Consider the following 24,082-nt stretch of genomic DNA (forward strand, 5'->3'; position numbering starts at 1 on the left):
TTGGCAGGTAGGTAGGGCTTATAGCACAAGTAAAAGAAAACCATGAATTTGTGGATACATATATCGTATCAAGTAGGATGTTTTGAACATTATCTTGTTTGCATTACAGTTACACACGCTTTCAGTATGTTGTTCGTCTGTCCAGCCCTTTATCATTTATATTGACCCATGTGATAAGCGAAATCAAAAACGTGGTGATTTGTTTTACATATTTATTTGTTTATATCCAGCCATGCCCGATGTACCTACCTGATTATTAAAAAGATGTGAAATACGGCTACCTTTATTATTATTATTATTTTTTAATATGCGGTAAAATACTCGGCATGCATTAGGTACTCCGTACTTTCAATTTTACGACTCGCGCCTCTAGAAGCCTTCATCCAAGTACTGACTACAACTCTAAGTAACTCAGTCGGATAAACTCTGTTGAACAATACACGAACTCATAGGTAGGCGTACATACAGACAAACGATAATTTTTATATTTATGATATTCGCAGCATGGTCTACCCTAGCAACTGTCAACATTGCATGAGTGGACAATAGGTATAATCATTAACTTTCCATCATGTGGTCAAGCGCATAAAAAAAGTGCGGGAGTGCTCTACATACCTACTATATGATACAAGCTATCTCTGTACCTCACCTTTAGCCCTTGACTGCAATCTCACCTGGTGGGTAAGTGATGATGCAGTCTAAGATGGGAACGGGCTAACCTGGAAGGGGTATGGCAATTTTTACTAAACCCAAATTTCCCCAGCCGGGTATCGAACCCGGGACCTCCCACTAATAAGACCACAGCGCTTATCACTGCGCCAGGGAGGTCGTCGGATGGGCTATGAAAAGGTAACGGACAGACAAATAGACACACTTTCGCATTTTTAATATTCATAGAGCTAAAGGGCTAAAGGGGCGGTTCCGATGTCAATGATTACATGTATTATTATTTTTAGTATGGAAGTATAGATATTATATGGTTATTACCTACCTATTGATGGGAATTTTTCTATCAATGCATGAAGCTGATTGCCAGTTACCACATACCTACCAACCTAATCAATAAAACAGGTAGTAATTTAATATACAGACAGATTGCAATGCAAACCTACTCGTATATGCATGCAATACGCATATCTGATGCACGTAAATTCTTATTTACCTGTTACTATGTAGTTAGTAGTTACCACCCCAACTTCGCTCGGGCCAATTTCTCAAAATCATGTGGGGTTTTCGTTACAGAGAGAAATGCAAAGTCTTCTAGATATTTAACAGGACTCTCTCCGTCACTCGTTTCATACAATCGTAGTTCCAATTTCATTTGAATATTAAGCAACCAAAGTCCATGAAATTTTGCAGACATAATCCAGAAACTAATATCTGTGTCTGTGGTGTTTTAGATTTTTCTAAAAATATGTAGTTTTAAAATTACAGTGGCTCAAAGATTTGTATGAAAATTTTTATGACCGCGTAACTTTGAAACCGAATATTTTAACAGAAATCTGGAAAACCACAGACATAGATATTAGTTTCTAGAATATGTCTGCAAAATTTCGTGGACTTTGGTTGCTTAATATTCAAATGAAATTGGAACTACGATTGTATGAAACGAGTGACGGAGAGAGCCCTCTTAAGGATACCTAACTTGTTATGCCTACAACATGTTTGATAAGTCACATGACAAAAGAATCGATCAAGTGCAAATCGGGGTCGCAAACGAAGGGTTCCGTAAGGGTATATGTAAATAACAAATAATTTTTAATTTTCTTTTTCTAATGTAAGCCCAAATTCACGGTCAAGTAACTGCTTGGGTTGGGTTGACCTGCCAAACTTCCCCCTAAGTATACGTTTTCTTGAAAGACACGACGTGCAGACAGACATCCAAACAGGCAGACAACAAAGTGATCCTGTAAGGGTCCCTTTTCCTTTTGATGAACGGAACCCTAAAAACGAGACATGCAGTACAAAATAGTCAGTGCCATGGATTCTTTCATTGTATCAGATACATAAAAAAGCTTCAAACGGTCCTTCGAGTTCACAAAAGTTTTTTGCGAGTTCATTTCTGCGATCAGCTGTTTGCAGGGTTGCCACATTGGAGTTATAAACAAATCATTTAATTGCTACGAAAATTAAAAAAAACAATAATTAAGTGTTATTTATTGTACGATGGTACGGAACCCTTAGTGTGCGAGTTTGACTCGCACTTGTCCGATTTTTTTTATTTTTCAACCTAGAGATTATACTGCCCATCTAGGCAGACAATTATAAACAACAGGAAATATGACTACGCTATTTTATTGTGAGGTTCTATGCATATTAACTACAAACACAAAGCATTAAGCAATGAAGTGGCAAAGGGCGAGGCACATAGTCCGAAGAACTGATAGACCTTGGGGTCTCAAGGTGCTGGAATCTAGAATGGGGAATCCCCATCTCCCCCCTCCCCCCTACCTGACGGGAACTGTGCTTAGGATAAGTAAGCCCGACTGCTAAACACGGCTCATTTTTTCCGCAGTATATATAATTCTGTGACATAGAAATTGTATTCAGCTTTTCGTAAGTACGTATTTTTCGTGCGCGACTCTATACAATTTCCGATTACATTCTAGAACTCTGCGGATAACATCGGTAGGTAGTTGTATAGGTAGCCTACCTAATATTATAGTAGCTACAAAGTACCTATCACCAACGGAGATATGACAATAGAACTAGGCATTAAGCGCTTTTTAATTTGTGATACTCCATATAGAATCTAGGCATGCGATCTCAGGCGGATGTAAGTAATTACACATAATACCTAGCCATACATGTAGAAACCATGTATATACCTATACAGATTTTCGCTCGACTGCATTCTCACCTGATGCCAAATTACGATATGTACCTACTACGTAGCTTAAGATTCAACGCGTCATCAAAGCGCTACAATGATTTTAACAGCGCAGCACTCCACCGCCCGTTTATCCTGAAACAGCCACCCTAGCTAGGCTGTATACTCGGAAAGTGTTAGTGTATATTCACCCCGGAGTGCGAATGTTATTTTTGAGTTCAGGGTGGATAGACGGACACACGTTTCAGAGGGTACACTTTAGGGTGGCTGTTTTAGGGTGGATAAAAAGCGGTGAGCACACCAACGGAGTAGAGTGGTGGCGAGACGCAGCTACTGTTTTACTCTGTTCTACTTTGACATTTTGTTTAACGTTACCAAATTGTTATAATGAAAACACGGAATGATATTTTGTGAATGAAAATGAGCGCACATAAGCGGCTCGCGAAGCGTGTAGTCCCGTTGTTTCCGTTAACGGGGACGGTGGGAATTGAATATTAAAACTTATCCCGCTGTCCCCGTTCTCTGTTCCGCTTAACAGGGACAACAGTATTTGAATAAAATTATTGAAAATCAATCCCGTTTTCCTCGTTCTCAGCCCGCAGCTCACAGAAGCGCGCTGTGCAAGGAGCCAGCTAATTCTAGCTCCTATCACCTTACATTGAGCGCCATACTCGCTACGCGCCGCCACTCGCTGTGCCTCGACTCTACTTACTCGCTGCGGTCGGTCTGCGCTGGCCCTAATGCCACTTTTAATTGGGATTGTGATCGCCTATGTAAAATTGACTTACTTATACATTATGAGCTTCTAAGAAGCATTGAAAGGTTACATCGAGCGTCACTGCAGTCGCTTACTTTGTTTTTTCAAGCCTTTAAGTTCATCTCAAGGCAGATGTGCCTTTCTTTTGCTATATTTTATAACTATAATGTAAAGTATTTTTTTTTATGGAGGTACTTTAAAAAAGATAAAAAATCAGCGTTAGTTTTATTTTTAGTCGATGTCCTTTATTTAGATAACTTCACATAATTATGCAAATATAAAATTCTTCGGATTATCTTCGTAAATACATTTTGCCGTCCAGTACGACGCCTCGCACAGGTCCTTATGTTTTTTAGCTGGGGAAAAAAAAACAATTATTTAGAATTACAAAAACAGTACTTTTCCTTGAGTTGTCGATTTTGATCTGAAAAGTTTCTGGGCCACAATTATTATGTATATTATACGTACTAAAAGTAGTACCTATTCTGCTTGAATAAAAATCATCTTTTTAACCCCCCACCCAAAAAGAGGGGTGTTATAAGTTTGACGTGTGTATCTGTGTATCTGTGTGTCTGTGTATCTGTGTATCTGTCTGTGGCATCGTAGCTCCTAAACTAATGAACCGATTTTAATTTACCTTTTTTTGTTTGAAAGGTGGCTTAATCGAGCGAGAGTGTTCTTAGCTATAATCCAAGAAAATCGGTTCAGCCGTTTGAAAGTTATCAGCTCTTTTCTAGTTACTGTAACCTTCATTTGTCGGGGGTGTTATAAATTTTTAATTTACACTTGTTCTCTAATGTAGTAAACTACCCTTTCTAGCAAACTAAACAGATAAATTGAATATTGCTTTGCAAAAATACCTATAGCGAGGTAGGTAGAGGTACATACTTCTTATCCTGACTTAAATCTGCATAAATGCATTCATTATAAATGTGTCACTTTTATTGTTGTTGTACCTAGTTATTTTGTCATCAGTAATTGGTGGCAAAGGTACCTACGCCATAAAATTAATTTACAATCTTATAAAAGTACTAAATACGACCGTTCCGAGTACAATATAATTATTCCACTAATAAAACTGTAATTGTTGATCAAAGGGCACCTACCTGTATAATTTATTAAGCGGATAAACTACGTAAATGATTTTACATAACAGTTAATGATTTTACATTACATAATAGAAATGCCCAATGCTTCGCTCGGGTAATATTTTATAAAATCTTTTCTTAGTAAGGGGTCTTAATTTAAGACCTATGTACCTACTTAGACCATGAGCTTAAACTTAATGATGTAATATCAATCAGCTTTGTTCTTTTACACATGATAATTACAAATATTTATACTTACAAACGTCTTTGCACTTCTCTATTGATGCTTTCATCGCGTCCTTCATATCTGGAGGAAACATCATATCCACCTGTTTAATCGAAGCCTCGTAACTTAGCTTGTTATTTTTTATCTGAGAACAAAGTTGAAGGTTTAAAAAATAACAATCTTTTTTAGAAAAAAAATTTTTTAAGTATGAGTTCGTACTGTGCAATACCGTCACAAAACCATTTGTGACATTATTATCTAAACTTTGTACCTATGAAAAACGTAGCTAATAGACCTGTTAAAAATTATAACTCATAACCAGGTAAATAAAATTTGCACGTCATATGAAACAGCTCTAGTAGGTATCTAAATAGTTATAGTTATTTTTGTATTTAATAATAATAATGGTGAGATTTAATATAAATGATGCTGTGCACTTAATTCGTAGAAGAGCGTCATCATACTGTTTAGGTACTTAGACTGAGATAAATGGAAAATTTTCGTAATCTACGCTCACAACGACATAACATAAATATCATGAATATCGTATAATTAAACTGTGGTGTGGAAAATACGCTTGTTACTAATGATTAAGTAGTTAAGTATAACATTGTTCTATCGGTAATCGACTGAATATTGTTAGTAGACTACATTCCTGAAATGTGTTTTATTAATTAAAAAAAAACTACTTAATTGTTGCCAGAGTTGTCGTTTTGTTGCTTAGCTGTTTAAATTTGTCTTATTCCAGCTTCATTAAAAGATCTGTATCACACTTAATTTTAAATAATCAGGTACAAAGTCTGTTATGTGATTAGACGCATAAAATTTAGTAAAGGTACTATAAAAATATGTAGCATTCATATCATCTCCCATGGAGATCCAGTCTCTCAGAAAGAGAAGCCTTTAAGCCATATCCACCATTGGCCAAGAATAATCTAGCAGATTTTATACACCTTTGAGCACGTTATAGAGAATTCTCAGGCATACTTTCCTCACAATGTTTTCTTTTACCGATAAAAGTTAGAGATGCATGCCCAGACCACTATATCATCTAACTATTATAGTACGCGACAGGTTGAGATGGCAATCGAGGTATGAGGCGGGGGGAGGGGGACGCTCCACACACCCGCACGTCACGGGGTTGTGCGGGGCGTCCCCACCCCAGTTGCCATCTCAGCCTGTCTCACTATTATTAAAAACACTACTTTATTATTAAGAAATTCAACTTGACAAGGATACTAGATCTTATTTTAATAATTTGGAACTGCATACATACGATTTGAGACATTTGATAAATGCAAGCAATGTAACACATCACGCTTCTTTCCTCTATGAACTTTCCCTTTTCGATATCACCAATTAAATCTACGAAATAAAGCAAAAAAATTATCTGCGATAAATTAAAAAAAAAAAATTAAAAATTACATAAGGATAATAATAATTTCTTACCTTCAGTGACATCGTTTTTGCCCATGCAACTTTTTTTTAACATTTTCGATGAGTTTTTTAATTGCTGCCTAGACATCTGTAAAGCAAATATTGTTTACCTACTATCTATACTAACACTTATACTTACTAATAAATAAAATTGAAGTATCTGTCTGTAATTTCTAAATAACTAACTCAATTAAGCTCATATGGTTATTTGAACTGTACCATAAGTAAATCTCGCGTTTTTAAAATTTTTGTCTGCGTGTCTGTCTGTTTGAACAGGTTCATCTTCGGAACGGCTAGATCTATTGCGACGGGACTTACACAGGCAAGTAGAGGATTAAACAAGGAATAACATAGGCTACTTTTTAACCCATAAAAGGGTCCCGTGTGGGCACCCTTTGGGTACGAAAGCCTAAGTTGAATCGTCTCTTGGTAGGTAGGTGCACAAGTAGTAAGGCCCTGATATGGTTCAAAATAATCCTGAATATTTTACACCACGAAAAAATTATACCTGCCAGTTGTAGCGTAAAAAGTATCATTATTCATTGTCATGTCCGTGAAAAAACCTCACTAATTCAATGCAAACATAGTTTTTATCCAGATTGTATAACACAGATAATTATACAAAATTAAGCATAGATACATATCTGAATCAACCATAAATAATAGTTATTTACCCGTGCATGAAGAACATGGAAAATTAAGCGTAATTACAATAACAAATAATTTCAATCATTACTGGGTAGATGAGGGTTCTGAGAAAATTCGTAAAACAACCTAAGTATTTTAAAATCAGATGTAAAAATATTCATAGCTCAGATTTAAGATCGAAAAGAGAAGCTAAAATCCATTATAATTTATAGTGCGAAAGTGTATCTGTCTTTTTCTTACAAATTCACATCCAAACAACTGCATCGATCTTGATTTAGTTTGAAAAAGAGATAGTTAAGATTCTGGGGACGGACCAATACTCTACCTACTCTATTTTATAACTCTCAAGTCACATATTTTTTTGACGGCACTTTTAACTTACAGAGTCAGAACCGTTAGCCAAAACTGTAATAAGTATTAGCAATGAAAATTGTTTACGATCCATTTTACATCCTTCACTAACTGGAAAAAACAAGACTGTGGTAGTCTTCTTCCGTGGCTATAAAGGTAGTATAATTACAGGATTTGATACTAATATGCTGTTTGTTTGTTATAAGTGTGTATTTGTTTGCTTAAATAATGCATGGTTTAAAAGTGTTGTGTGTTAACTTATAATTGGTTGCAACTAGCAGATTTTCCCCAACTTGACACTTTTATAGACTACCTAGTAAAAGTAACTTTGTTCTAAGACAAGACTGCGACAAGAATGCGACAATACTGCGACAAGATTGTGACACGACTGCGACACGACTGCGACATGACTGCGACACGATTGCAACATGACTGCGCCATGACTGCGACAATACTGCGACAAGACTGCGACACGACTGTGACAATACTGCGACAAGGCTGCGACACGACTGCGGCACGACAGTGACACGACTCCGACAAGATTGCGACAAGACTGCGACACGACTGCGACACGACAATGACACGACTGCGTCACGACTGCGACATGACCGTGATACGATTGCGACACGACTGCAAAAAAAAAATTTTTTTTTAAAAAACATCAAAATCGGGGCTGTTTCGGAGGACTTCTGAGGAAAAGGCTTCAATGACTCCAAAAATAATAAAAGAGAAGAAATCATGTCAGTGATAAAGCTAACAAATTGAACAGACTAAATATTGTAAGGAAAGCATAGAAAGCCTACGTGTCGTTTAATAAGTTTTTAGTACTATAAATAGGCCATTTTAACTTTATTTTGTTAATTATATATATTTTAACTTTATTAATAAAAAAATACGAGTAGGTATAAACACACGTATTTTAAAGCCGTAACTAAATATTTCATAAAATAAGCAAAAAGATTTTATTATTATTAATCAGGACAGTCGTTTTATGGGAAAATAAAATTCGACGGATCATCTGCGTAAAGACATCTCGCCGCGTAGAAAACTCCTTCACAGGGATCCTCATACAAATTCTCTGAAAACAAAACAATAGAATTATGAAAGTAGAGCACTAGCCTAAATTAATTTCTAATCTTTTCTGATAATAACTATAATATTAGCAGACAGAAACTTTATGATAACGAACTTTTAAGAGATTTAGTTGAATCAATAGTTCATTATTTCTATAAGCATTTCTCTACTTTTCCAGAAAATTCCATAAAATATGCAAGTACTTACGAACAGGGACGCATTTTATAACAGATTTCTTGACTGCCTCCTTTATGTCCTTTGGATAGAGGATATCTATTTGTCTCAATATCAAATCTTTATCCAGTTTGTTGTTCCTTACCTGAAGCATAGACTTAGAGTAAGGATATGATATTACATCTAGGCAGAGCAATCGTGCGGCAATTGCTAGACGAAGGAGCGACCCTAACAGGCCTACGTAGTCCTATGTAGACTAGACCACCACGAGATCAAATGCGATTGACTTTTGTGTCTCTCTTTATTCTATGCCTAAACTCGATTTTTAACCCCCGACCCAAAAAGAGGGGTGTTATAAGTTTGACGTGTGTATCTGTGTGTCTGTGTATCTGTGTATCTGTGTATCTGTCTGTGGCATCGTAGCGCCTAAACGAATGAACCGATTTTAATTTAGTTTTTTTTGTTTGAAAGGTGGCTTGATCGAGAGTGTTCTTAGCTATAATCCAAAAAAATTGGTTCAGCCGTTCAAGAGTTATCAGCTCTTTTCTAGTTTTCTTGTAGAAAAGAAGGTTAGATAACCGTAAGGTTCTTAATATTATGTCAATTGACAAATGTCAAGCTGTCAAGATGGACGTTGCCTAAATACATAATTATTGAAAATGATGTTTTGGAAAACTCAAATACTTTGGATCGTCGGGGGTGTTATAAATTTTTAATTTACACTTGTTAGACTTTAAGTTATCGTTTAGGCTTTATTTCTATTCGAAATACAGTTCAAAATATACCTAATTACTATCAGAAAATTCATTCCTTATTTGCAACGGCTAGGGTTTGAAATTTTCCTCCGAAATCTATGTCTCTTGACAAATGTGCAAACCGAGCATACAATCTTTACTATCAATAATAAATAATCAATACAATCATAAACTATAATTACTCGTATTATAGGTCATTTAGGCATTTTAGGCCAAATCATCGGTTTCCATCAAAACTTGTGATTGTAATTTGTAATCATTAATCAAAAGTGTATAGCTATGTGTGTAAGAATAACGAAAAAAGAGACCTTTTCATGGCACTTAACAGAATTTGATAAACTTACCACTTGAATAGTTTTATAAATGCACGCAATATAACACATAACGTTATGATCTTCTAAAAAAACACCTTTCTCGATCTCATTAACTTCGTCTGAAAAATGGAATGCTCGTATTAAGACTAACTTTGCAATAAGAAGTATCTGTTGAAGTTAGAGACTTATTAGTAAGAGACTTATTAAGTACCTATATTTTATTAGTATGCAACTTTTAGTATACAAGCTGCCTATTCATTTCAACTGTAGCCATGCTCCGTTGTCTTGAGAGTCGATAGCAAATTGGTATATTTTTTTGTAACTTACCATTAGTAACACCATGCTTGGGCATGCACTGATTTTTCATGATTGTCAATGTCTTCTTCAACTGCTCCCTCGACATCTACGCAATATTTTTCTATAATATTATCTTCCCTTTATTTTATTTAGGCAAAAAGAGATGAAATCTATTTCGATAAAATTTGACATTTTGCTAGCCTAACTAAAATCAATAGACACTATGGTTCATTTATTTATAGGTAGGTCATAATATTCATAATCATCATAATGATCATTATCTAAGCCCCCGGACGTCCACTACTGAATATAGACCTTTCCCAAAAAGCGAGCGCTACCACATCCGGTCCTCAGCCTTCATCATCCAGCCAACATCTTATATACCTACAATGTGTAACCAGAACTAGCGTTCTGAGGTTACATTCAGTACATTACAATAGTAATAAGTAGGTTACAATATATTTTGTAATTAGATATTTATTTAACTTACCCCAAATGTAAAATTGATATTTGTAATACAAAATATACACAAAACTACGTAGAGTCGAAACATTTTGGAAAGGTAAAAAAATCCTCATGGACCAAGCAGAAGTTGTCTATGTGTTTTGAAATATACACTGAAACTAAATGTATCTGCCACTAAAAAACAGCGAAAATTTCAAATTCACTCTTCTATTATTATCAAAACCCTTAATTTCCTACGTAATCATATATTAACGAAAACGTTTTGTGCTTAGCAGTCAGAACGTTAGTCAAAGTTAATTATGTCGAAGGATAATAAAACGTAAAAATACCTAAGTACCTACTTCATAATTATTTTAAAGTCAGTCTGTATAGGGTTCCGTACCTCTAAAGGAAGAAAGGTAAGGGCACAGAATAATATAATAGTACTAAGGGTCTCTTTTTGTTGCCAATCTCAGAAATGTGGATGTATCAAATGTGTGATCAAATTGAAATTAATATCAAATATAATGCGTAAAAAATGCTTCACGCGCCATTTTAGCTTTATGATTTTTAATTTTAACTAAATATCATATCAAAAGTACGATTGTAGTCCTTATTTTAAAGATTTTAAAATTTCTGATGCCAAAAACATACCTACCTATTTTTTGCCATTAGAAACTTACAATTGCAATAGTAGTTAATTAATTTATTATCCTTCTAAACTATGGAACCCTCGGTCGTGAGTGCGATTTGTAGTTGGCCGATTTTTTATCTCAAAATATTCATTTGTGTCAGCGCAAAGTTATTTTGATGAGAACAAAATAATATTATCATATTCACTTTGAAAATAAAGTACCTACCTAATTAAAGTTACTTATAAATAAACAATTAACATCATTATAATATTTTCATTATTCTCTCTGATAGGGTACCTACATTTAACTTAAAAGCATAGTTCCCAGTTTCGACTTCTAATAAGTCATTTTTTTATTTACTCCGAGAACATGCTGAGTTTATAGTTGTACCCGATTTTTATAAAAATAAATGAAAAATAAATAAAATTGTGGAAATAATAAGAGTTAAACAATTTTATTAATTTCAAGGAAATACAAAATTTTTCGGATCATAATCGTACATACATTTAGCGGTCCAATATGAAGCCTCGCAGATGTCTTTGTATTTCTTGCCTGAAATAAAAAATTTAAAAATACCTATATTATCTATATGCTACATCTACTTATATCTAAATATATAAAAGGAAAACGTAACTGACTGACTCACTGACTGATCTATCAACGCACAGCTCAAACTAGACAATGCAAAATGTTGAGCTGACAAAGTGCATTGTGCTGATATAGCACTAGGAAAAGCCATAAATCAAGAAACGAAGAAGGAATATGGGTGGTGTAACGAGAATGGATAAGATAAGGAATATATAAGGGGAAGTTTGAAAGCGCCAGTGGTAGAAAAGATAAGGAGTACCTAATAGGCTGGCCGTGTAGGCATGTAATAGAGAAAAGAGAAATGAAATAGAGAAAATCATATCACTAGAAGAATGTGAAAGCGTGTGGAAGAAAAAAAAGAGTCAGGATGTAGCAATTATAAATGAGAATGGATATAAATGAATGAATTGTATTATTGTTACTTTTAAATCATTTTAATTTATTCGGATCCCCATCGCGACGAGCAATGTTTTCGCGTTATGCATTCACTTTTAAATATGTATTGATACGTATGATGATAGAAATTAAGACAAATCAAATCAGTTTATGATAATGGCCGATTCACACCAATTGCGTATGCAGCACGTACACGTGACACGTGCGTAGTGACACACGTGAACCCGTTGACGTAACTGTACGCTTTAGGTCTACGTGAACGTTCACGCCACGCAAGCGGTATGCCATGTTTCATACAGTTTCATACGTCTACGCTTACGCAGCCTGTGTGAACGAGCTCTAAGACGTTATCTTACTAATATCCTTGCAGTTTTCAGCAGCTGCCTTCACCGCATCCTTCATATCGGGCGGAAACATCAAATCTACTTGCTTGATCACTGCCTCGTAACTCAGTTTATTGTTCTTTACCTAGAAACAGTAGGTATTTAGGTACATTTTCCTTGTATTGCGTTCCAAGATAATTTGACGTTACCTACGTTACTCAGGTCGCGTTTTACAAGTTTCAAGTTCACTTTGATTAAATAACTGAACTGATCTAACTATAATTATCTCGTATCTCGTCAATCTGACCACGAGGCGTATGACGCATTGTACAACAAGTGTAAATTAAAAATTTATAACACCCCCGACAAGTGAAGATTACAGTAACTAGAAAAGAGCTGATAAATAACTTTCAATTGTATATCAAATCTTTGAAAAGAGCAACCGCCGAGTTTCTTGCTGGTTCTTCTCGGTAGGAAAGGCACTCCGAACCAGTGGTAGATGCTCATGACGTTTCAAAAGTACTTGTAAAAGTCTAATTGAATAAAAATATTTTGAATTTTTTTGAATTTTGTAACGACTGAACCGATTTTCTTGGATTACTTATAGCTAAGAACACTCTCGATCAAGCCACCTTTCAAACAAAAAAAAGCTTAATTTAAATCAGTTCATTAGTTTAGGAGCTTCGATGCCACAGACATATACACAGATACACAGCTACACACGTCAAACTTATAACACCCTTCTTTGTGGGTCGGGAGTTAAAAACTGATCTTAGCCCGAATTGTGTAGGTATACGTACCTATTTAGTCCCTTGTCAATAACCTGCGCAGACCGTATATTATATTGAAATCACTGTGCCAAATTAACGCGTATGCCACCAATTGATTTAACTTACCGGCACAAAATACCGGTATGATGCCAGGTAGGAATAAAATCATGAAACCTCTAATTATCTCGTTTGTTTAAAATCAAAATCATCCTACTTACCACTTGGGTCATAGAATACACACAAGCGACGTAACACATTACGTTTCTTTCTTCTAAGAATTTTCCTTGTTCTATTTGCCCGATTTGTTCTAAAAAAAAATACCAACGAAATATAGATATAAAATGCTGATTGCTGCTCACTTAGATATCTAATGCCATACATGTCTTTGCCTAATGCCTATGTTATCTTTTTTAGAATTTATACGCAATTATTTTTAGAAGTTTTTTATTTACCTTCTGTGACATCGTTCTTTGGCATACACGATTTTTTCATGAGTTTTCCGGAGTTCTTGAGTTGCTGTCTTGTCATCTTGATAAATGGAAAAAAAAAGAAATCATACATGTCCTAACTTTTATTAATAAATACTTAATATGAAAAAAAGTGTCTAAAGACAGAAAGTAAGAGTTTAAAAATGCTGCTAAACTATTGTAACCACACACATTCTTTTAAGTGATAGATTCTTTAAAGTATTTAAGTAATAAGAATAATTCTCACCGCATGAGCTGACGGTAAATATATAACATAATATATCACAATAATTAACACACTGTAACTCGGTACAACCATCCTGAAAGACTTAACAAAGACTCTACCTCTGAAAATGCACAACAACTTATGAAAGCAACAGTTTTGTTTAGTATTTAAATAAAGAAACGAGAGACAAATGATTGATTGATAACAATGCAAGTATACTTTAATACTCTTTTATTATTAGATAGATAGATACTTATTATGAGTTATTAGTGTCTCATAATTGTATGAATAGCCTACCTTTTCTAAAAGTCCAAAGAATGTTTATCACAACGAAAAGTCCCTTCCAGGTTAAGCCGCTTCCATCTTAGACTTCATCGTCACTTACCACCAGGTGTAGTCACAAGTCAAGGACTAACTTGTATCTAAATTTAAAAAAAACCAGCCAAGTGCGAGTCGGACTCGCGCACCGAGGGTTCCGTACTCGGCTATTTATTTTCGACGCTTTGCATGATAAATCAAAAACTATTATGCATAAAAATAAAAAATAATCTGCTTTAGAATATACACGTAAGCCCTTTCATATGATACCCCACTTGGTATAGTTATCTTACTTTGAAAATTGAAACACATTTAATTTTTTTTAATGATGTAACCACAAATTCGCGGTTTTCAGATTTATTCCTGTACTTGTGCTATAAGACCTACCTTCCTGCCAATTCTAGGTCAAAGGGAAGTATCCTATAGGCTTTCTTGACAGACAGACAGACAGACAACAAAGTGATCCTATAAGGGTTCCATTTTTCCTTTTGAAGTACGGAACCCTAAAAAAGGTACTCGTACAAGAATTTTCTAATTTTCTTCGAAACAACGCCCACGGTCCATACGAGACCTCGATTCTAGAATTCAAGTTTTATTTAAAAAAAATAACGAACCAAAAATGCTGCATCTAATACGATAGTAGGTTATTTAATAAGATCTAATTTTGTATTCTGTGCCCATAAATCCACATAACGGAGAGTCATTTTTTTTTCACATTTCTTTCTCTATCAACTATATTCGACTCTCAAAAGTAAGAATTATTGCTAAAGGAATATATTATGCAGTATGATAGTATGACAACACGGGTCATTATTACCATGCAAATTACATTATGGTGCATAAATTGTAGACTATTACCAATTAGTAACCATTCGCACCTACTCCATTTGGTTCATGTTTAGTAATGTGACCATAAAAAAAAAAAAATTTTACAAAGTACTGTACCTAGACACTCTCTTGTAAGTACAATGTTTAAATCATAATGTTACTTGCTAAATAATATAATTTACTTACCCACGTTTTGGTAAAAGTGTAAGACCCTTTTTCAAGTCGATCTAACTTCATATCGTACCCAAACAAGGCAGATCTATCATTTAAGCTCTTTTCTCGCGATTTCATCCATTTGTGATACAAATTTATTACGTTGTATAAATAAATGTAGCTATCTACCCTCAAAGAATTTTCAGAATCGGATCAGTAGTTCCAGAGATTATCCTCTAAATACAAACTTACAAACTACCTATTTATAATATTAGTGTAAATAGACGTATAAATATTACGTGTCTTAACCGTGTATGCTTTTGCATTGTTTTTGTGTTACTTTGGAATAGATTGTTCTAATTCAAGGCTTTTCCGGATATAATGACCGAGAATTCGATGCAATGTGAGTCCAACACATTTTGGCATTGTTATCGCATACCTAAGTCCTTTTCCTTAATAATCCTTTTTACTTAGTCTTTCGTTAGCGAACAGTTTGTAAAGGAGAAAACAGCAAATTTTTGCGTCCAGATAGTCACTGAATAGTCATTAAATCCGCAATATTCCATCAGTATGGAGTCAATAACAACAGTAAGTACCAGTAAGTGTTAAATGTGGCATTGTCATTAATCAATTATCGCACTTCATATAAGTGGATAGGCAAGATCAAAGTTTGGGAGAATAGGCCATGTCCATTCTTACAGCGGTCGTTAAATTCCTGGTTGCACTTACACTTTGTAACGCGGTGAGTTCGAAAATTCAAATTAGAAATAATATTACAAGTAATAATATACAACGAATAATTAAACAAGTCTAAGTAAGAAGGTACTTGGTACCCACCACCGAATCGACCGATTTCACAATCGGCAAATCATTAGTCTTTGCAGTTTATGTAACCTGGAACATCAGGATTAACCAGTTGAAACCCGAATTACATAATAAGTACAAATGTTGTCTTGGGAATAATTATTGTCATCGTAATGAAATTCGTGAGCAAAAGATCCGTCTCAAGAAATAGAAATAGATAGATTTTTTATTCAAATAAACTTTTGCAAGTAGGTTCCTACTTTTGAATCGTCGGAAGAATCTGCCACCCTGCCGAGAAGAACCAGCAAAAATTCGGCGGCGACTCAGAAAATGTTTTTAAAACTCAGGTCCGATTGCAGGACAGACTGTTAAAGTTACGGTACAGTAATACAGTAATCTGTTACCGTTAAACTTTGACTATAAAATATTTTGACAACCTAATTAAAAACTAAGCTATTTTTAACCCCCGACCCAAAAGAGGGGTGTTATAAGTTTGACGTGTGTATCTGTGTATTTGTCTGTGGCATCGTAAATCTTAAACGAATGAACCGATTTTAATTTAGTTTTTTTGTTTGAAAGGTGGCTAGATCGAGAGTGTTCTTAGCTTTAATCGAAGAAAATTGGTTCAGCCGTTTGAAAGTTATCAGCTCTTTTCTAGTTTTCTTATAGAGGTTTTTGTGTCGGGGGTTTTTTAAATTTTGAGTTATTTCCAGATGACAATGAAACAACTTAGGTCAACGGGAAAGATGATGCGAAAATCATGTCAACCAAAAAATAACGTTCCTGATGGTAAGCTAATTAATAATATATACCGGTAAAACCGGATCAAGTGATAGTAAATAATTAGTAATATATCCGCAGCATATCGCGTCAAATCGTGACCATTCACATGTAGGACTTGATGTTCATGTATTGAGTCTGGATTGGGACATAGTCTAGTATGAAATTAAAGTAAAAAAAAAAAACTCACCGATCATATTTTATCCAAAAGCTAACTGTCTGTATTTTTTAATACTTAACCTTTGTTTAACGTAGCCATAGTCATTTTATTCTTATTTTTTATAATGTAATTATGTTTCATATACCTATTATTTAAGTACTTGTATGTATCTATTATATCTGTTAAGTCTGTTGTAATATAAAGTTTACCTGTAATACGATATAAATGTTGTGGACGCTAGTTATTGATATACATATCGGTCATGTAATAGTTTGTAAGTTAGTATATATAAAATGTTAAATATGTATATTGTTAGCGTTCTTTGATAAATAAAATAAAAATAAAAAAGTAAGTAAAAATTCCTTGAGTCCGAATCAGAGGCTTAACAGTGTAACACAGATGTCTTTATACTTTCAGAGAAAGTCGATCGGATTTCTGAAGGTGTCTTCATAGAAGAGAAAGAGGTCATGTGCTACGTTGCTTGCATCATGAAAATGGCTAATGCGGTATGTATTCATAAATATATCGGGAAGTCATCGAAATTTTAAAAGCTTTTTTATTTTGATGGAACACATAGAATAACAACAGCAACAACAGAACAACATACAGAATTTGGTTATTCTGTGGACTCATGCGTATTCAATTCGTTTGAGTCATTTGTGAAAATACGATTCGAAGTGGCCATCATACAAAACGTACCTACGTACGCGCGTGCTCTACGAGTATCAAATGAGTGCACACGCGTACACGTACGTTATGTGTGGCGGCCACTTTGAAACGTATTTTTACGAAAACGAATACGAATTGAATACGAATGAGAGCACAAAATTGGTAACAGATTTCTTTAATAATAATTGCCCCTTTAAAATAACTAAAATGGACTTTGACAATTATTGTATTAAAGCCTCCACTTGTACTTTCACAGATAAAAAACAATAAACTTAACTACGAGGCATCGATGAAACAAGCCGATCTGCTGCTACCAGAAGAAATCAAACAACCAGCTAAAGACGCTATTACAGCTTGTATCAAAGTTGGTAAGTAGCTACAACTATCACACTAATATTATAAAGGTGAAGGTTTGTATGTGTGTGTGTGTGTGTGTGTGTGTGTGCGTGTGTGTGTATGTTTGTTACTCCTTCACGCAAAAACTACTGGACGGATTTGGCTGAAATTTGGAATGGAGATAGATAATATCCAGGATTAGCACATAGGCTACTTTTTATCCCGGAAAATCAAAGAGTTCCCACGGGATTTCAAAAACCTAAATCCACGCGCACGAAGTCGCGGGCATCATCTAGTGTAGGTATAAGATTAGCTAATAGGCAATATCCTGAATTTCGGCCACGGTGACCAATCTGCCAAAAAAGCCTGCCAAAAGTTGTAATCTATAGAGCACACTTTGACCTTGCTTAGACTTGAGTTTCAGTTAAAACAAGACAGATTTATGGCAGCGGTATAACGCTGTCTCTTACTAAACTAACTGGTAGCTGCTAAAGGTTGCCTGGTAGAGATTGCTCCAAGCAATAAGGCCGCCTTTGAACACAATTGTTTTTTCTGTTTTCTTCTTTCTGTGTTGTATTCCTTTACATGTGTTTTTGTGTGCAATAAAGTGTTCTATCTATCTATCTATCTATAACTCTGTCTTAAGTCTGACCAAAGTCAAAGTGCGCTCGATAGATTTCAACCATAGTGTACAAGTGTCTGCGCAGACACAGATACACTCCATATTTCCTCAACCTCATAGCCCGATAGGACAAAAATCTAAACGACCAGAAAGCGATCAATTGCGGGACCGACGACTTTACGTGCTCTCCTAGGCACGGAGATGAAACACCGTTAAGAGGGCTCTCTCCGTCACTCGTTTCATACAATCGTAGTTCCAATTTCATTTGAATATTAAGCAACCAAAGTCCATGAAATTTTGCAGACATATTCTAGAAACTAATATCTATGTCTGTGGTTTTCCAGATTTCTGTTAAAATAATCGGTTTCAAAGTTACGCGGTCTTAAAAAATTTCATACAAATCTTTGAGCCCCTGTAATTTTAAAACTAGGTACATATTTTTAGAAAAATCTAAACAGTCAATTTTCATATTGTTTTTTGTTTGTTTTTCAGCGGATTCTTACAAAGACATCTGCGAGGCATCGTTCTTCGTTACCAAGTGTATTTACAACCACAATCCTGCAGTTTTCTTTTTCCCATAGTTTTATAACCAATGAAATAAGAATACTTACTTACTATTATTACGAACTTGTGATTAATTTCCGAGTTATTTTTTTCTACCACCTAAAAATACTAATTGACGCATAAAATGTAGGTACCTACATGTACTTATGCATTGAGTCATTCGCGGTAACTGAACGCAGTTAGTAAGTGAGAACAGTTCAGACATTCAGAGTATTTCATAGTTGCCGCATAAATCTAGAGCTTCTTTGTCAAACGCCATAGCTTACAGCGGCTAGATGCTCAGTTAGGAAATATGCGCTCTGCCCAAGAATGCACTTCAGTTACACCTACAAGTTACTAATTTCTGCCTAGGCCCTAGAGTCAATATCCACCTTCTTCATTATAGCAGACTAGAGCATGCCCGCGACTTCGTCCGCGTGGATTTAGATTTTTAACAGATCCCGTGGGAACTGTTTGATTTTCCGGGATAAAAAGTTCCCTATTTCGATTACAGGGACGCAAGCTACTTCGGTACCAAACACACAAATCGGTTAAGTGGGTGTGTCTCAAGGAATCCCGCGGGAATTCTTTGATTTTCCGGAATAACCCAAAACCCCCCCTGGCTACGGCCATGTCTCTAACTAAAGCGTGCGCGGGATCGAACCTCGGACCCCGGACTAGGAGGCCGAGGCTTTAGAAAACATTGAATACGCAGCTCGACTAATGATATCTACCTACAAATGTTATAAAACTACCTAATTATTATGACGAGAGATTACAACAAATTGGCGGTGTTTTTTTTTTCCGCCACATTGTTACTAATTCACGTCTATTTCGATGTCTTCCGTAACATGCTCGCAATTATATGCAATTGCATTGTGGAAAAAATACAACGTATCTTGAGATGCACTTATTGAACTGCTAGTGCACGCCTCAGGGTAATGAGTGTAAAATGCAATAATTCTTGCAACGCCCTCGCTTTTTTGGGATTCCGTACCTCAAAAGGAAAAACGGAACCCTTATAGGATCACTTTGTTGTCTGTCTGTCTGTCCGTCCGTCCGTTCGTCCGTCCGTCGTGTCTGTCAAGAAAACCTATAGGGTACTTCCCGTTGACCTAGAATCATGAAATTTGGCAGGTAGGTAGGGCTTATAGCACAAGTAAAGGAATAAATCCGAAAACCGTGAATTTATGGTTACATCATTTAAAAAAAATTAAAATGTGTTTAAATTTTCAAAGAAAGATAACTATACCAATTAGGGTATCATATGAAAGGGCTTTACTTGTACATTCTAAAACAGATTTTCATTAATTTTTATGCATAACAGTTTTTGATTTATCGTGCACAATGTCGAAAACATACTCGAGTACGGAACCTTCCGTGCGCGAGTCTGACTCGCACTTGGCAGGTTTTTTTGCGTTTACCTCAGTTTTCGGGAGGATATCTCGCCAGCCGAGAGGCGGTCGGAATACCCACTAAAAACAAATAAGCCCGCTTCATTACTTACCACCAGGTGAGATCGCATGAGTTTTTATGAATCAAGATGTGCTATCCAACACATGATAGCGTCGAATTTAATACCTAATGATAATCATAAACAAGCTTCCGCTTAGAAAAATGATGATTCGTAAATAATAGCAAAGTACGTAGATATTAAGGTACCTACGCTTTTTATAGTTTTAGAATTAGTAATCCTTGATCCGTAACAGCTTTGAAAACCCCAAAGGGTTGATAAAAACAATATATCTACCTATGGTACGCGACAGGCCGAGATGGCAATCGGGGTATTACGCACGTCACCCGCGCTATCCGCACCGGGTTAGCGCGATTGCTTTGCGGGTGTGCGTAGCGTCCCCACCTCGACTATATCATTCTAAAGGATTAACGATTGGGTAAGATTATAATAGGCCCGGCCAAAGTTTACCACCAGAAATGGCCTGAGCCGTTTTTAAAATTTAAATTCTCAAGTAGGTAAATATACCTATGCCGGAAATCGAACCCGAGACCTCCGCCTTTTAGCGCCAGGTAAATCCCCAAATCTGCTCAAAACTCCAGGAATGCTACCATCTACTTACCCTAAGGCCAAGAATCTACAAAGCTTTAACTTTGCCCAGACTTTTTAAGCATTAAAACATGACAGATTTGTGTTGGGTGTCTCATTTTAGTTTGAGCCTAGTCAAAGTACCTACGTTGTATAGATTTCAGCCTAAGAGCAATTTCGACCTATCCTTGAATCCCTGTTTTCAACTTTAAATAATATGTCCATTATGTTGTTGTGATTGTTATTAAGTAGATTTAGCTCGCAAAAATGCCATCATTAGGGCATTATACGCAACAAATTAGGTACTTAAACCCCTAATCGCCTTTTAAATAAACAATATTTTAAAGCCGTTTTATATAATAACCCCTGGTTGAGCGATTCACAAGTTAGGTAGGTACTAGTATAAATAGATATTTTGGGTAAAAAACAAGCTAGTGTACGATCAGTAACATACCGAAAATGGCATTTGGGCAGCTTGTGTTTTTCTGTTGCTTTATCGGGGCGTCTTTTGTAAGTGTTTATTTACCGATTATTCTGGAGCCCCGCTATTCATTGACTGGTAACTTACCGTGATTGATACCATTAAGTATCTACCTAGTTTTTAGCTTTTACCTATCCAAGGCAGGTATAGGTAAAAGCTCAAAAGACTAGAAATATGTATTCTAGTAACCGACGCCATCAACTCATAATTGGTACGCTATGTCACAACTATGGCACTCCGCACTCCTAATATTATCTACTGGATATAACTTTAATTTCATATACGATTTTTCGTCGGGAAATCCTTATGGATACCACCGCGCCCGGGGAGGCACAGAGGTTAGGTAGGGCTCCAGACCTCTCCCTGCCAGCCGTGGTCAAAGCCGTGGCGGATATGTCTTGAAAAGCAGTAGAGTCCTTCTGCGAGGAGGTAATATCGCAGGAGTCGGCGGAGTGCTTGAGAGAAGATGATGTGGGCTCTCGTGAGGTCGGGCATAGGCGGATCATCCATGATTGCCGCCTTCTCACTTTCACTACCGGAATTTTGGTTACCATCTTTCAGGCTCGAACTGATCAAGAGATCAAGAAAGAGTTCGTCGAACAAGCTGTTATATGCAGCAAGGAAATCCCGGTGTCTGGAGACGAGTTTCAGAAAATAAAGGACCACAATATCCCGGATAACATGAACGCCAAGTGTCTGGTCAAATGTGTTTTACATAAAAAAGGAATGGTGAGCTGAAAACTATTTATAACTATTCTCCATATGAAAGTTACAACGTTCAAAATTTTCTTTTTAAAAGTTCCAACGCTCGACAACCGCTAATGCGGACACTTCTTCAATGAGCGAACATATTATTACTGCTATAAAATATATAGCTGACATCGGCTGCACTCACGCGGTTAGTCGAAGGAAGCCTAGCTAGTTTCGAACCCATCCAGACTCAACCGCGGCGCGTCGTGAGCAGAGAATGGGCCACGCCAACATCCTTTTGGCCAAGTCACCCTTACGGTGGGTAAGGGTGACTAGTGCACCATCGATGAACAACGAACAAGACTGATAATAATAGAAATTCCTTGGGGTCGTTACACACAAAACCTGTACAGCTTCGCCAAGTATAGAGAGATGTAAAAGAAAAAACTATAAACACAATTTTTCCCTTTGCAGGTGGACGACAAAGGTATGTTCGATGAGAGCAGCTCTATCAAAATGTCGGAGAAAGAATACGAGGGCGACAACGATAAAATAGAAAAATCCAAGAAACTGTACGAAATTTGCAGAAAAGGTTAGTAGATACCTACATCTTACACTAGTTATTAACCCCCGACCCAAAAAGGTGTTATAAGTTTGACGTGTGTATCTGTGTATCTGTCTGTGGCATCGTAGCTCCTATTGAACCGATTTTAATTTAGTTTTTTTTGGTTGAAAGGTGGCTTGATCGAGAGTGTTCTTAGCTATAATCCAAGAAAATAGGTTCAGCCGTTTGAAAGCTTTTGCAGTTACTGTATCCTTCACTTGTCGGGGGTGTTATAATTTTTTCAATTTACACTTGTATTACCAGGATCTAGTATTTCGGAAAATTTAATTGAGTAAGAATTACCCAACACTTTCCGATTGGTACGTCCAGTAGAGCGTAAATTGGAGTAGGTTCCAGTTCAGATTAATCGGAAAGAGCTTTAACTTGACATTTGGAATTTTTCAGTAAACGACGAATCGCTCAGCGATGACAGCGGTTGTGAAAGGGCAGCTCTCCTGGCGACTTGCCTCACTGAGCACGCTCCTAAGGTAAGACTAACCTCCTTACCTACATAGTTAATATGAAATTGAACAAAAAAATTTGAAGTTCACTATACTCTACCCACGGAAAGAAGTTAGTAATAGCGCTCCCTCCCGACTTAATGAAAGTTTAATTTGATGTATAATATAAATGAACATTTTTTTTTTTTCAGATGGGATTTTCCATAGAATAGAGAGCAACTTTAAGGTGCTTGAAGACGCTGTTTCTAATAAGAGTGTGTGGTGTGTTTTAAAAAAAAGAAAGAGAATATAATTTTACTTACTTTACAGTGAAATGGTCGTATTTTTTCCCCCACACCTTATAATTATTTATTTATTATAAACCTTGGCTTCGCACGGGCGGCTTATTATAATTTTCGTAGGCATTTCTAATTTTTTGAAAATAAGATATAACTCAGAAATAATGCAGCTTTGCACTGGTGAAAGAATTTTCAAAATCGGTTCAGTAGTTCCAGAGATTACTTCCTAGTTCCTACGAACAAACTTACAAACTTTACCTCTTTATAATATTAGTACAGAAGGATAGATTATAATCGTATGCCTCCTTTTCCTTTGACTACCCACCATCTATAATCCTAATAATGGTGTAGACCCACTTTCGGGATTCGGCAAATGATTCGATTTCGAGATTTCACGACAATTTGGTATTCGACAAATACGCCACACTTCGGGATACGGCGAATATTTTATGTTTGGCGGATTTTTAAAAAGTTTGGCAAATCAGCCGACTGGCAGATACGACATTCTGTGACA

At 36.0% G+C, this 24,082-nt stretch overlaps 4 protein-coding genes across 4 annotated transcripts; 2 read left to right on the forward strand and 2 right to left on the reverse strand.

Annotated features, from left to right (window-relative positions):
- Nucleotides 1-3,806: 3,806 nt before the first annotated feature.
- On the reverse strand, nucleotides 3,807-13,986 carry LOC123873440. The gene is made up of 14 exons (XM_045918286.1): nucleotides 13,822-13,986; nucleotides 13,560-13,635; nucleotides 13,326-13,414; nucleotides 12,371-12,482; nucleotides 11,497-11,582; nucleotides 9,982-10,057; nucleotides 9,685-9,773; nucleotides 8,619-8,730; nucleotides 7,705-7,967; nucleotides 7,369-7,485; nucleotides 6,351-6,426; nucleotides 6,178-6,266; nucleotides 4,935-5,046; nucleotides 3,807-3,943 (listed from the first exon to the last, which is right to left on the reverse strand). The coding sequence occupies exons 1-14, from the start codon at nucleotides 13,891-13,893 to the stop codon at nucleotides 3,855-3,857; spliced, it is 1,458 nt and encodes a 485-aa protein (XP_045774242.1). The 5' UTR covers nucleotides 13,894-13,986; the 3' UTR covers nucleotides 3,807-3,854.
- Nucleotides 8,275-10,703, reverse strand: LOC123873210 (general odorant-binding protein 72-like). The gene is made up of 5 exons (XM_045917939.1): nucleotides 10,442-10,703; nucleotides 9,982-10,057; nucleotides 9,685-9,773; nucleotides 8,619-8,730; nucleotides 8,275-8,415 (listed from the first exon to the last, which is right to left on the reverse strand). The coding sequence occupies exons 1-5, from the start codon at nucleotides 10,502-10,504 to the stop codon at nucleotides 8,327-8,329; spliced, it is 429 nt and encodes a 142-aa protein (XP_045773895.1). The 5' UTR covers nucleotides 10,505-10,703; the 3' UTR covers nucleotides 8,275-8,326.
- Nucleotides 13,987-15,713: 1,727 nt separating the features above from the next.
- LOC123873211 (general odorant-binding protein 72-like) lies at nucleotides 15,714-19,108 on the forward strand. Its single transcript, XM_045917940.1, has 5 exons — nucleotides 15,714-15,841; nucleotides 16,617-16,692; nucleotides 17,261-17,349; nucleotides 17,769-17,880; nucleotides 18,963-19,108. The coding sequence occupies exons 1-5, from the start codon at nucleotides 15,785-15,787 to the stop codon at nucleotides 19,049-19,051; spliced, it is 423 nt and encodes a 140-aa protein (XP_045773896.1). The 5' UTR covers nucleotides 15,714-15,784; the 3' UTR covers nucleotides 19,052-19,108.
- A 2,350-nt stretch (nucleotides 19,109-21,458) lies between these two features.
- On the forward strand, nucleotides 21,459-23,604 carry LOC123873209. Its single transcript, XM_045917938.1, has 5 exons — nucleotides 21,459-21,564; nucleotides 22,097-22,264; nucleotides 22,700-22,817; nucleotides 23,235-23,317; nucleotides 23,482-23,604. Exons 1-5 carry the CDS (start codon nucleotides 21,514-21,516, stop codon nucleotides 23,500-23,502), a joined length of 441 nt encoding a protein of 146 aa, XP_045773894.1. The 5' UTR covers nucleotides 21,459-21,513; the 3' UTR covers nucleotides 23,503-23,604.
- The last annotated feature ends 478 nt before the right edge of the window (nucleotides 23,605-24,082 follow it).

Source organism: Maniola jurtina, chromosome 16, assembly GCF_905333055.1.
Source record: "Maniola jurtina chromosome 16, ilManJurt1.1, whole genome shotgun sequence".
Lineage (NCBI taxonomy): Eukaryota > Metazoa > Arthropoda > Insecta > Lepidoptera > Nymphalidae > Maniola > Maniola jurtina.

Bases quoted from the DNA above. Each gene is read 5' to 3' on its own strand.
- LOC123873210 (XM_045917939.1), bottom strand. From the start codon at position 10,504: ATGTTTCGACTCTACGTAGTTTTGTGTATATTTTGTATTACAAATATC. The intron at 10,058-10,441 runs GTAAGTTAAATA...AATATTGCGTAG, and splicing joins ATATCAATTTTACATTTGGG to ATGTCGAGGGAGCAGTTGAA. The intron at 9,774-9,981 runs GTAAGTTACAAA...TCCATTTTTCAG, and splicing joins CAAGCATGGTGTTACTAATG to ACGAAGTTAATGAGATCGAG.
- LOC123873440 (XM_045918286.1), bottom strand. From the start codon at position 13,893: ATGGTTGTACCGAGTTACAGTGTGTTAATTATTGTGATATATTATGTT. The intron at 8,731-9,684 runs GTAAGTTTATCA...TCTATGCTTCAG, and splicing joins TTTATAAAACTATTCAAGTG to GTAAGGAACAACAAACTGGA. The intron at 6,267-6,350 runs GTAAGAAATTAT...TTTATTTCGTAG, and splicing joins CAAAAACGATGTCACTGAAG to ATTTAATTGGTGATATCGAA.
- LOC123873211 (XM_045917940.1), top strand. From the start codon at position 15,785: ATGTCCATTCTTACAGCGGTCGTTAAATTCCTGGTTGCACTTACACTT. The intron at 15,842-16,616 runs GTGAGTTCGAAA...AGTTATTTCCAG, and splicing joins CACTTACACTTTGTAACGCG to ATGACAATGAAACAACTTAG. The intron at 17,881-18,962 runs GTAAGTAGCTAC...TTTGTTTTTCAG, and splicing joins TACAGCTTGTATCAAAGTTG to CGGATTCTTACAAAGACATC.
- LOC123873209 (XM_045917938.1), top strand. From the start codon at position 21,514: ATGGCATTTGGGCAGCTTGTGTTTTTCTGTTGCTTTATCGGGGCGTCT. The intron at 21,565-22,096 runs GTAAGTGTTTAT...ACCATCTTTCAG, and splicing joins GCTTTATCGGGGCGTCTTTT to GCTCGAACTGATCAAGAGAT. The intron at 22,265-22,699 runs GTGAGCTGAAAA...TTCCCTTTGCAG, and splicing joins TTTTACATAAAAAAGGAATG to GTGGACGACAAAGGTATGTT.